Source organism: Colossoma macropomum, unplaced genomic scaffold (genome assembly GCF_904425465.1).
Source record: "Colossoma macropomum unplaced genomic scaffold, Colossoma_macropomum, whole genome shotgun sequence".
Taxonomy (NCBI): Eukaryota; Metazoa; Chordata; class Actinopteri; order Characiformes; family Serrasalmidae; genus Colossoma; species Colossoma macropomum.
In genome coordinates, this window is record NW_023495267.1 from 1,082,653 (window position 1) to 1,095,066 (window position 12,414).

At 39.6% G+C, this 12,414-nt stretch overlaps 1 protein-coding gene across 1 annotated transcript in view; it reads right to left on the reverse strand.

The window, feature by feature from the left end:
- Window positions 1–12,414, reverse strand: part of pik3c2a (phosphatidylinositol-4-phosphate 3-kinase, catalytic subunit type 2 alpha) — a 50,561-nt gene that overhangs the window by 23,711 nt on the left and 14,436 nt on the right. The window contains exons 3-5 of the mRNA XM_036561631.1: window positions 7,113–7,213; window positions 6,652–6,812; window positions 2,273–2,393 (exon numbers count right to left, since the gene is read on the reverse strand). Coding sequence (XP_036417524.1) covers window positions 2,273–2,393; window positions 6,652–6,812; window positions 7,113–7,213 — 383 coding nt within the window. The remainder of the gene's footprint in view (window positions 1–2,272; window positions 2,394–6,651; window positions 6,813–7,112; window positions 7,214–12,414) is intronic.

Genomic DNA, 12,414 nt, shown 5'->3' on the forward strand with positions numbered 1-12,414 from the left:
CCAATCTCCAGTTTATAAAAGTGAAATGCTACCCTATCTAGCTGCATCTCTATTTAATAGCTCTACAGAGACAGGCATAACCCTTGTTTTTTTTTCAACAATAACAAAAACTTGGTTTAGCAAGATACTGGCACCCCTTACAATTGATATCAAGTTTGGATGTTTGGATCTGAGTGCTTTTTAAAGAGTTTCATCGGCTCAATTTCCACGGCTGTGGAGGTGCACACATCTGTGTCAAGTCAGAGTTACTGAGAAGAAATGTCTATAGGTGCTGGAATTGCACTGGGGGTGGGGGCAAGAGCAACACAGCTTGTGGAACGTGGGCTGCTTCGCTGGCTATATTCCTGGGGCAACCGATCTTAAAGAATGACCATATAAAACATTATTTTACATGCCTACCAAGAGGGTACAGTCTAAGGGCAAAGTGACAGGTGCTCAAGCACCTTCCGTGGTTTGTCTGTGCATGTGTGTGTTCGTATAGTGTAGCTGGTATAGTGGTTGGTATAGCATACTGGGTAACTCCTCCACGTTGCAGACAAGGGTTCGATCCCCCAACTGGGCAAGCACCTTATGCTATATCAGTAAGAGTCCTTGGGCAAGATAACTAACACTGCCTTCGCCTACTTCTACAAAAAATGATCAAATTGTAAGTTGTTCTGGATAAGAGTGTCTGCCAGATGTCATGTGTGTGCATGCCAGGTATAATGTATTTGCCGTGACAGCATTTAAACAACTGATCTGAGACGATCTGAGTCCAATGCTTTAAAGTGGTGATTCTTAATCTTTCTCCTAAGGACCCACTGCCCTGCACAGTTTCAACTTTTCCCTACCTCAACACACCTGATCCAGCTCATTAAGGGCTTGATAATCAGTTAATGAGCTGGATCAGGTGTGTTGAAGCAGGGAATAGTTGAAACTGTGCACTGCAGTCGATCCCCCAGAGCAGGATTAAGAAACACTTCTTTATAAAGAATACTCTAGGGTTTTCCACCAAATCTCTACCTGCTGCATAAGCAGCATATACCCAATTACCACAGACAATCTCTTTTAATAAGTTATTAATCTTTATGAACACTACATAGAAAACTCAGAAGACATATGCAGAATCACTGGTCAGTCTGGATGGCAAAAATATGGTTATTTTTGCATTTTAAACATTGAGACCCCTGGTTCCCATCACCACCATGGTAAAGAAATCAGAGTAGGTAAGTTTTCCTACAATGCAGAACACCATTAATGCTTTTGTTTACATCTCGATGATGAAATTATACCAAAAGTTAGAAAAATCTCCTGGAATAAAGTGGTGAATGTTTAAAGGTTAATGTCTTATTGTTAAGGAACTGATTTCAAGTGACTGGTGATGTAGAGGCTTTATCTGATGTTGGCCAAAGAGCTTCAGTAGTTTATACATTAGCAATTTTAGCGACCAGTCAGGCAGAATCAAACCTGATCTGTGGGGTGTGGAGCTGCCTGGTCGCTAAAATTGCTAATGTATAAACTACTGAAGCTCTTTGGCCAACATCAGATAAAGCCTCTTGGCACACTGTGGATGAGCCTAATGGGCTAACTGACTGTGAAAATCAAACACAGTGTGTGCGTGTGTGTGTGTGTGCGCGAAAGAGAGAGAGAGTGAGAGAGCGAGAGAGCGAGAGAGAGCGAGAGAGCGAGAGAGCGAGAGAGAGAGAGAGAGAGAGAGAGAGAGAGAGAGAGAGTTTTAGCCGTTTAGCTGTTTCTATGAGCAGTTTTGTACACTGCTCTAGGTTCACATCGTAATTTAAATTTCAATTGCAACACTGGTCAAAAAAAAAAAAATTATAGCTTCCCAAGTATTATCTCCAAATTGCTCAGCCTTATACACCCAAAAAGGTACTATAACGCTACCCTCAAGGGTATGTCTTCAATATCTTTAGTTAGTAAACATAACTCAACCATAATACATTGCAGTTAAAACCACTGACTTCACACACCCTGTCTTTACTCCAGGCTTTTTATTTTTCTGCTTTAAGAGATCAAATCATGAAAAAGTACAAATACATAACTTTCCTCTGGAAAAGACTCATTTTAGGTACACAGCTGGACCTTAAGACCACTGTACTTTGATGGACAAAAATGGATCTGCACTATACATCTTCTTCCTCACAGTGTAAGGTGCTTATATCATGGCACAGCCACAGTTATTTTTTTAACATTTCTTGATGTCGTTCATCTCCTTTGCTAATCTTTGCAAACTCTGTAAAAATGAGCGATGAGGAACGAGATGGGGAGGACTTACTTCTGCAGGACCTCTTCCTGCCCACAGACCTTGAGGATGTAGCTGCCGATATCCACTTGGCTCAGGTCATCATGAACCCAGCACAGAGCCTGCATTATCAGCAGCTCCACTGGTGAACTCACTATAAGGGGGAGGCACCAAGGAAAGAAAAAGAGAAGCAAAATTAAGAACAAAGAAACAAAGGCAAAAAGACAGGAGAAATCAGGGTGGATATTGGCAGATGCTGGTGGGAAAAGAAAAAGCAAGAGTGATAGTAACAGTAATATTAGTAATAGTAACTTTGTAATACAGTAATAACTGGAACACAAAATGTGGGTATTGTGCAGGGTTACACTGTATGTGAGCGAGCTTGGATTAAAGAGGTCAATTACACTATATGAAAGCAAACCTTGCTGCAGTATAAAAAAATCCATGCTTTAATTATGCTCTGGGAGCAACTTAGGTTACATTATTTATTAATTCCGGTACTCATATGCTATGAGAAAAAAAACAATACTCCCTGCTGTTTATCAGCATTCAACAGCCTAAGGGCCTTGAAACAAGCACGATGGCCAAACTAAATCTTCTCTAGGGCTCCTCTAAAAGCATGACCTCGATAGTGAAGATCAACTCCTTACCTAAGAACAAATTCTTGTCCAAGAGTCAAGTGTGGAAGTCTTTGTGTATTAAGAAGTTCTCAAAATAGAGCTGGCATAGAATGCAAGCCCCAAAAATCTTAACAATAACAAAATCTTGCACCAATAACTCTTCTTCACAAACTAGTTCCTGGGGGTCTTTCATGCCACCCCACAGGGCACGCCAGACCGGAGCAATAACAACCCCACGCCCATATGTGGCATGAGCCATGCTCGAAAACCTGAGCTTTAGGCTGGATTAAGGCTGAGTAGCCTAGGCACTGTTTCACTCTTTTCATTCTTGTCTTTTTCCTGCCCAAAAAAAGTTCCGGAGGTCATGGCCCATTACTTTGGGTCTAGTGTGGCTTTGAAGAATTGTGGGATGCCAGTAAACACTACGGATGGAATTTTTCTTCACCAAGAGAAAAACTGTGCTCCAAGCAGCCCTCTTTGCTCGTCACAGCAGTGACACACATAGTGGTGATATGGTGAGAAGGGGTAAGGTTTAAAAAGGAGGGAAGTGTCAGGTCACGAGGGAGTCGCTTAAGAGGGGAGGCTTGAAATCCACATTAGCACAATCTGTGCGGAACAATATGAGAGAAGCCTCACGTCCAATCAGCTGCCAGGAGCAATCTTGGCCTATTGGACTACAGAAGAGCTGACTTAACAACTACATGGACAAATACCCCTAATTGTAATGTAAAAACTAAAAGCTAAAATAACAGGCAAAAACGTGGTTTTGATTTCTGTTTTAAGTTTGATGGTGGTAGAGGGGATGAAAGAAGGTCTCACTGTCTAGCATCAAAGACCGGAGACAGTTAATCCAGTTTATCTTGGCCTCTCAAGCTTATTCCACTTAATCACAACCAAAGCCTCCACTTTGGTTCTCCTCCCTTTCATGCCAAGGTATGCGTGGTATTGCTAACCTAACTTTCTCACCTTACATGCAGCCAGGCACCTAAAAACAAACATTAATAGACCAAAACAAAGACTCTGGGGATTCAGAAAGCATACGCCTGTGTGTAAGGTGAACAGACAAAGGGCAATAAAATCAGAAGCCTGTAATTGTGAAGGACATTGCTATACTGAAAACAGTAAAGTAATGTGAAAAAAAAAGCATCCGCACACTTAAATCTGTGCAAAAAAAGTGTCTGGAGAAAGGAAATGAAATGACAGTGAATAAGGAACACTGACCTAGTGGAACAGATTACTGAAAGACAGAAAACAAAACAAAAAAAATCTTGTGGACTACTTTCTTTCTGCTCAAAGAACTGAGGCCCATTGTTACAGACCTGGCTTTCCACTGTGGCGAATCTCAGGATCTAAACCAAACAAACTGGGTCAGCATTTTGACAGCAAACACAAGAAAGAATACTATGAACATTAGAACAAGTTATAGGAGGATTGGTGCAACTATTCCTAAGCAAGAGCCCCTTTAAACAACAGATCTATAAAGCACACCTAGGTCACAAAATACTTCTTCTCTTTGCAAAACAAGTTTCGCCTTCATCGTGGGTTTCTGGGCTTATCTGGGACAAAAACAGCTACGCAGGCCTGAGCAGCAACAGCGCAGACAAACTCTCCAACACAAAAGATCAGTCTTGACTTTCTGCCAGGACTGAGGTGGCCAGGGACACCACACAAAAGAGAGGGGCCCTGTGGTCTCCAGAACACAGCCACCTCACAAGGACGTAAGCCAGGGCCACTGCAGCTAGAGGAGAGGCTTTTTTCATGAAGCTCCCACAGGCAGGTCATCCAATAAGAGACCTTAGCTAAAAATATTTGAGCAGACAAATGAAAGACCACAGGAACCCTGGCTGGAGCATCGATCTGTGGAGCAGACACTCTGTGTCAGCTATGCAGCTATGTGATGAGAGAATGTGGCCCATCTTCCAAGAGATGGGGGGGGGGTTCCCTGGCTCAATGACAACTTTCACATTTGAGATCTTATTCAGAAGTCACATTCACAGGAGCACGATACTGCTAACATACACGGCTGGTATCGTTGAATTTTTTTCAATTACTGGTACCTTGACTTCGATACCAGTACAGTTAATTGTGGTTTTAAACTATTCTTTTTGGTCAGAACATGACAAACACCTGCTAAAAAGCAGAACACTGTCACAATCTGAACAATCTGTCATGGGATAGTGGAAGAAAGTTTCGCAGGTTAGCTGTTTTTACCAGCTGGTTAACGCAGCATTCTCACTCAAAGCACGGCTGCGTTTTTTTTAATATTTATAATTTAAAAAGAAAACAGATCTTGGTTTTAGCTGTCTGATGACAAGTGCTACGCTATCTTGTTATAGGTGCTTAACTGTTCAGTTTCTCAACAAGGTCAGCTTAGTAAGAACAGCAAACATTAGGTGGCTCAGTACGTCAACGATGGATCACCCTGTCTTACTCATCTCTCCTACCAATCACATTCATGTCAGAGCATATCACAGTACTCAAACACAAGCTAGCAGACATCTGGATTTCTCTACACTGTCATAGTAGTTTAAGGGATGGAAGAATCGCAAAGTATCTGACGCTCGCTGTGTAAAAGACTGATCTCAGTGGGATCAACTGCAGTGTGATTCTCTCGCAGTAGACAAACAACGTCCTCCTTTTAGGTGTGTTTAAATTGAAATCAGTGCTTTTTTTGTCTTGTTTGATCACTGCAGTTCGCAACAATAACATGATGAGAAGCTAGCTAGTGTTCTCCCACTCTCCCATGCCACACATACAGCATCCTCAGTTTACTTTCGTTTAAATTAGGGCTGTAACTGGCATCAACCCACTTCTCTCTTTCACTTTTGTTGCTTGGGAATGCACTAATGCTAAAATATGACTGTTTGAGTGCTGTAATACACAGACCACTTCCACTGTAGTAGTGTGGAGCATGCTATCAGATGCTATCCTGTGGTTTTTGGGTTGTCTCTCTGTCTCCGCAAAATGCTGGCTATCCACGTAGGTTCACAAACTTTACATTGTGTGTGTATATACATACATACACATATATATATACATACACACACACACACACACACACACACACACATATATATATATATATGTTCTTGAAACAAGTTAAATTCAGAAGTGCGTGACAACAGAGTAGTGTCGCTTTTCTTACAGTAAGAAATGACAATTTATCACCCAGCCCTAGTTGGTGGTTATACATTTGGGGGATTTCTGTCTTTGGGGAAAAAACCTCCCTCCTGGCTCTTTGTATACTGGCACAGCAGTCCACGTTAATTTCTGGAATCCTTTTTTTCTTTGACAATCATCAGATCCACTAGGTGTTTTTTCAGACCGAGTGGTAGACCATCTAGCTAGCACAGTGGACATGAAAGGACAGCACTGCAACCGTGAGCAGTGAAGATGCTTAAACCAGTGACCCACTAAAAAAGCGGTACAAACATCAAATAAAGCATAACATTACAATTTGACAGTGTAGTGGGAGCTTGTGAAATGAGAGCTACACTGCCACTTGTTTGAAGGATGGTATTTTACAGTGTCCATGGGGACAATACTGTGTGTTGAATATTACGGTATACCATATTATTGAATATCGGCACATGTCTAGTAAGTGACAGAATTTACTTCACTATTACAGTGCTATTCCACTTCGATACACGATACCAAACTTAGTGACTTCATGCTAACCTAAACTTATGTCACAGAACATTCAGAACTAAAGGATTTAAGACAAAAATCTGACAAAAAAATGGTTGGTTACTTGTGCCATCAAGTAAGCAAATCTCAAAAGAGGACTTTTACCATCACAGGTGAAAGTTACAGGTTGCTGGGAGTCTGATATCTCAATGGAGACTTTCACACTGCTGCTGTTGTCTCCTCCTACATCCCTTTGGGAAATCACTGGGCTGAGAACATATCCAGGATTGGTAGAGAGGTCATCATGGGTGAACTTTGACCTCAGTCTGTAAAAGAAACAAACAAAAAAAAAAATGTAGGGTTGTACAGTCAGCATTTTATACCTTGGGTACTTGAAAAACGGTTTTATTTTATCCCTCACACTGGAGGGACATTGTCAGCATGCTAAGACACGACTGTCCTACAAAGAACTGCAAAAACATGATGGCACATATGCAAGAAGAGCATAATTCACATCTCCGCCCTGAGGAATGGCCTCAGCAGAGTTCACACAGACGTAATGACAAACACAGAATCTGCGCCCTCACTGTTCACAAACACTTCCTCCTTCACATTGCATGACTTACTTTGCAGTGTCTTCACAGAAAGCTACGACTTCTAGGTTCTGGGCCTCCTTTTCCTGTAAAGTGGCGTACTTTGTGAGCGTATTCCCGCCTCCCTTACTGACCTGCAAAACAAACAGATGAAGACATCAAGGAAGCAAACTAACGACCAAGCACACAGTTGTTGTCAAAAGTTTGAACACCCCCGGTCAAATTTAAAAATATGCCATTAAATATGCCATTTTCTGTACAGTTTAGTGCACAAATATCTATTTCAGGAAAAAAAAAGGGTCATAACTTTTGCACAGGCCACATTTTATGTCCCCCACCCAATATGTTACATTCAGCAAATAAACAGTATTGTGAATTAAAATATGCAGGAATGTCTTCTCTGTATAGGAAGGGTTAATTTTTTTACTTAGAAAAATCAACAAAACATGATTTGACAAGGGGCGGCCAAACTTTTTCTTATAACTGTACAGTCGAAAAGTGTGTAGTCATACAGCAAAATATCAAACCAAAAAAGAGCCAAGATCCTTGAGAAAATTACATCTGACTGTACATCTGGACTGCCAGACCTCAAGAGGTGTACGTTATGCAATTTTACTTAATTACGACATGATGTAGTCTGATGCCATTAAAATTGTAGTCCTAAGTTTTTAACGGGAATATCTTGGGTTAGACAGTGGATATAGAGAATGTGAAGAATGTCTGCAATGCCAAATAGTCATTATTTTTACATAATGCAGATTTAATGTGATAATACAAAACACTTTTTTTATGTCACGCAAATTCCATATTGTAGTTTAACCAACTTCTCCCACCTTTCTAGAGCTGCATGACATGATTCAGTGGTAAACTGGCAGTGACTTCTAAACAGAAATTTCCAGAACTTATGTTATGCATACTCTTGTTTCTTTTGCATTATTTTTTGGGGGGAAAGTTAATAATTACCCCTTCTTAAGCGAGACACAGGAAGTTATTTAACATGTAGCTAAAGAACTGCAGGACAACTAGGTTTTGTATGTTACAAATTAAAAATTGAGTTCACAGCTTTTTTATTCTAAGGGTGTTATTTACTTCCCTGTTGTCACGGTGTAAAACTAGAGACCTTCTACTTTTTGCAGTAATACAGAGCCTTGAGATAATATTGAATCACTCAGCAATGTAGGCATTTTGTGTGAAATATATCCAAATCTTCCAGCACTGTTGTCCATTTAGCACTGGTACATTGGTAGTATATTGATACTGCTTTTTAACTAGGCCTCGGCAGGTCAGAACTAAAGCACAGCTGTTTGTAATTGGCAGTGTTAACAAGAGCTAAAATGTACCATTCCAATGTACCACATTAAACTATTTGTCAAAGGCACAAAATATGTGGTGTTTGTTGCCTTTTTATTTTTGATTGCATCACTTTCTTTCTAGAATGTTTTGCTTATCACTGAAAGAATCCCCACTGAGTATCATTTTGAGAAGCAAATCTGGGCCCAATCCATCCAGGGAGAATGTCTACTATTCATCATATTAGTTCAAAAGGCAAATATTTTGGCCCTGTCTGTGCAGGGTTTATTATTCACTCCAGCTTTAAGAATCAAAATACACACTAAATTCCAAAAAATCTGGGACAGTATGTGAAATGCAAATAAAACAGAAAGCAGAGACTTATAAATCAACTTTGACCTGTATTTAAGCAGTACACAGACAAGATGTGTAATGATTATCAATTTCATAGTTTTTTGGTAAATATATGCTCATTTTGAAACACCTTCCAAAAAGTTGGGACTAGTCCTGTATGAGCAAGGCTGGGTCTAGGCTCGTCACAAAAAAAATCAGCATCAGCAAAAAGGCCAACTGTTCAAGAACATTTCTCAACAAGCAACTGCAAGGATTTTAGGTATTTCACCCTCTACAGTGCACAATATTATAAAAAGATAAAGGGAATCCAGAAAAATCTCAGTGCTTAAAAAGCAAGGCCAAAAACCACAACCGAATGCCTGTGATCCCTCAGACAGCTCTGCATTAAAAACCAACATGCTTCTATGATACATCACCGCATGGGCTCAGGAATACTTTGACAAACTGTTGTCAATAAACAGTGTTTTTTGTTGCGTCTACAAATGCAAGTTAAAACTGTACTACGCACAGCAGAAGTCATATGTCAGCAACATCCAGAAACGCTGCCTACTTCTCCGGGCTCGAGCTTATCAAAATGTACTAATGCACTGTGGAAACATGCATTCTGGTCTGAAGAATGAACCTTCAAATTGTTTATGGCAGTAATGGATGTCATGTTCTACTGTCCAGACTGTTACCAGCACAAGAACCCTTAACACTGAAAGATACATACACATTTTGGAGTAACATGCGCTGCCTTTTAGACATTGTCTTTTTCAGGGATGTTGATGCCAGTTTCAAAATTACAATGGCGAGAAGAACTCTGCAAATGTTACAACAGCACGGCTGCACAATCAGGCAACGAAGGCCCCACATGGTTGCACAGCTGAAGACATGTATAACTGGAGAATGGCAACACATTTTGCATTCAGAACAGGATCAATTTGTGTCTGCAGTCTTCAAACGTTTATAAAGTGATATTAAAAGGAAACTTGATGCAACACAGTGGTAAACATGCTCCTGCCCTGTGCTCCAGACATAATACTGAACTTTAAAAATCTTGTTTTTGTCCCATTTTCAATTTAATACACGTCAAACAGAATTTGCTCATCATTGCTTTCTGTTTTGTCATTTCACATACTGTCCCAATTTTTGGGAATTGGGTTGTATTAGCAGATATGAGTCATCTTTTTTACAGAATTGTATTCAAAATATTCAGCTCCAAGCACGAAAGGCTAAAACAACAGACAACAGAAATGTATTTATTATTATTTTAAACAGAAAAACAAATTTTGCCTATATAGCCCTTTTTTCAATCTAGTCATTGTCATTAAGTCTGGGAAAGAACAATCAACTTATGACTTGAAAAACTCACAAATTATTCATCTTTTTTGCTGTGAGACATGAATTCAGATGACCTACATAGAATCACTCCATTTCCACTGACTTTGCTTACTGAGCTTAATAGTTCATTAGGATGCTGCTAGGCCAACCCACAGACCCTTCAACAGGATAGCAGGAACTTATATCAAGTAAACAAACCATAGAAATAAATTCACAAATAGAGAAACTGCAACAGGGCAAGTGGTTTCAGGTTAACAGCAGCCCAACTCAAGACCAAGCATGAACAGAAAAACACTACTGACTAGATGTGAAAGGAGATGTGAAACATTAATTTGAAAAAAAAAATGCCTTTTTAGAAACCATTCTGCAAAAACTGTGTATCATTAAATTATGTATATAACAAGGCTATTAACTTTCACCCTGAGTAGGATTAGTGCAGGACTGGTGCAATAGTTCAAACATCACATCCTTTTTGCAAGTGGTTATTTTACAGTTATTTTTCTCAAGGAAACAAAGAATAAAATCTGCACCTTTAGATTTAACTGCACTGTGGAATACTGGAGATTTTTCCAGTGTTGATTCTGATTAGATATCTGTGATCAAAGAAAGGATTTTCAAACCCACCTCCCACAAGGTTACTGACCACGGTTCACAGTTGTATTAACAGAAACAAGGGTCGTAAGTGATTAACACTAACTATTATGCGACAAAAACAAACCAAGTAACAATTGTTCAACTAATGATATTTTTTAAAAAATGTAATACATTTTATTTTATTGAAACATCAATTTTCAATAAATGAAAATAAACAACCATGACACCACACAGGTGTAATTAGTTTCACTTGGCAGGCTTACTAAGAAATGAAGTGGGTCACTTTAGAGAAGACGAAACCATGGATATAATGATGTACATCATCAAAAACAAACATCCTCAAAAGAGAAGACAACAATTTCTGAGAGAAAGTGTGATGCACAATGTGAAAAAACCATAAAAGTAAAACTATAGTGCAAAACTTGTAAGACTTTACTTATACCCTGCTACATACCACTGACATAGCCATGCTATGAACATGTCACTGCAGAGGTCAAATGCTTTTATGAGTTTGATGTCTGAGGTCATGACAGCTTGTGTCACGTATTAATTATTGCTAATCGTATTCTAGTTAACCCATCATGACAACATACGTTCATATTACCAGGCTGAAGTGGCACAAATCAAATTTTTTGCCCTAATGTGACTCAGATCTGATGATTTCAGGGCTGTGTGGACACGCAAGTGATCTTTTCAAATCCGACCTGAGCCACTTTCATATGTGGTCCTAGATTGGATACGTATCCGATTCGCGGACATGCGACCTTAATGTAAACGCTCAGATCGGAATTCATGTGCTTTTTTCCACTGCACATGTGCCATCATTCAGCGTTACCATGGCAGCAGCGCCGAACAGAAGTTAAAGCGTGTAAACAGAGGAAAAGCAACACATCTCACCCCCTTTGTCTCGCTCTAATCAGAGTTAATTATCTTCACAGAGAAGGCTCATTCCGCACGTTAGTTTGTTTGTTGATGATGCACGTGATTCATTCACATGATGTACGATGTGCGCATGCGGGTCACTTCAGGACGCCGGTTCGTTCACATAAATGACAGGTTTGAATCACTTACCTAAACCAGTGTGAACCATCGTGTCAGAGATTTGAGCAAAAAATCGGATTTAAGCAATGAGGCTTGTAATGTGAACATAGCCATAATGACATTTGTTAAGATCTTTAACAGTAATGGTAACATGACACTTACATTAATAAACAAAATCTGTCATAACAAATCACGTCAGCATATGACGTCTGCCATGATAGGTTTATTGCACAGTTATTTCAATGTTAGTAGCAGGGATTGAGTAAAGGGTTTCTGCAAAACTATAGAGAATGTGATGAATGACAGAACTTAACAAAATGTCGGCAGTGCGGGTTGACAAGCAGCAGTGAAAATGCTCACTAATTAGCTCGCTAATAAACTATATATAAGCCCAACAATACAATGTACAAACAGTGTAAAACATGCTAACAGGAGTCCCGGACGTGTCAGGCCTTTTCAGTAATCCCACACACACACACACACACACACACACACACATATATATATATATATATATATATATTTCACAAAAATATAATATTTGAAAAAAGGATTTGTATAAATATCAGGACTCCTAAGCTAGTTAGCTAGTTTAGAAAGAATTAGCATTGGTATTCAGTATTAGCTGATACTTAAGGGTCATATGTCAGCGTCGGTATCGGAAGGAAAAAGGTAGTATCCCTAGTAGAAAGTACTGTTGATATGTGCATTCATAAGTGCACTTGTGTCAATT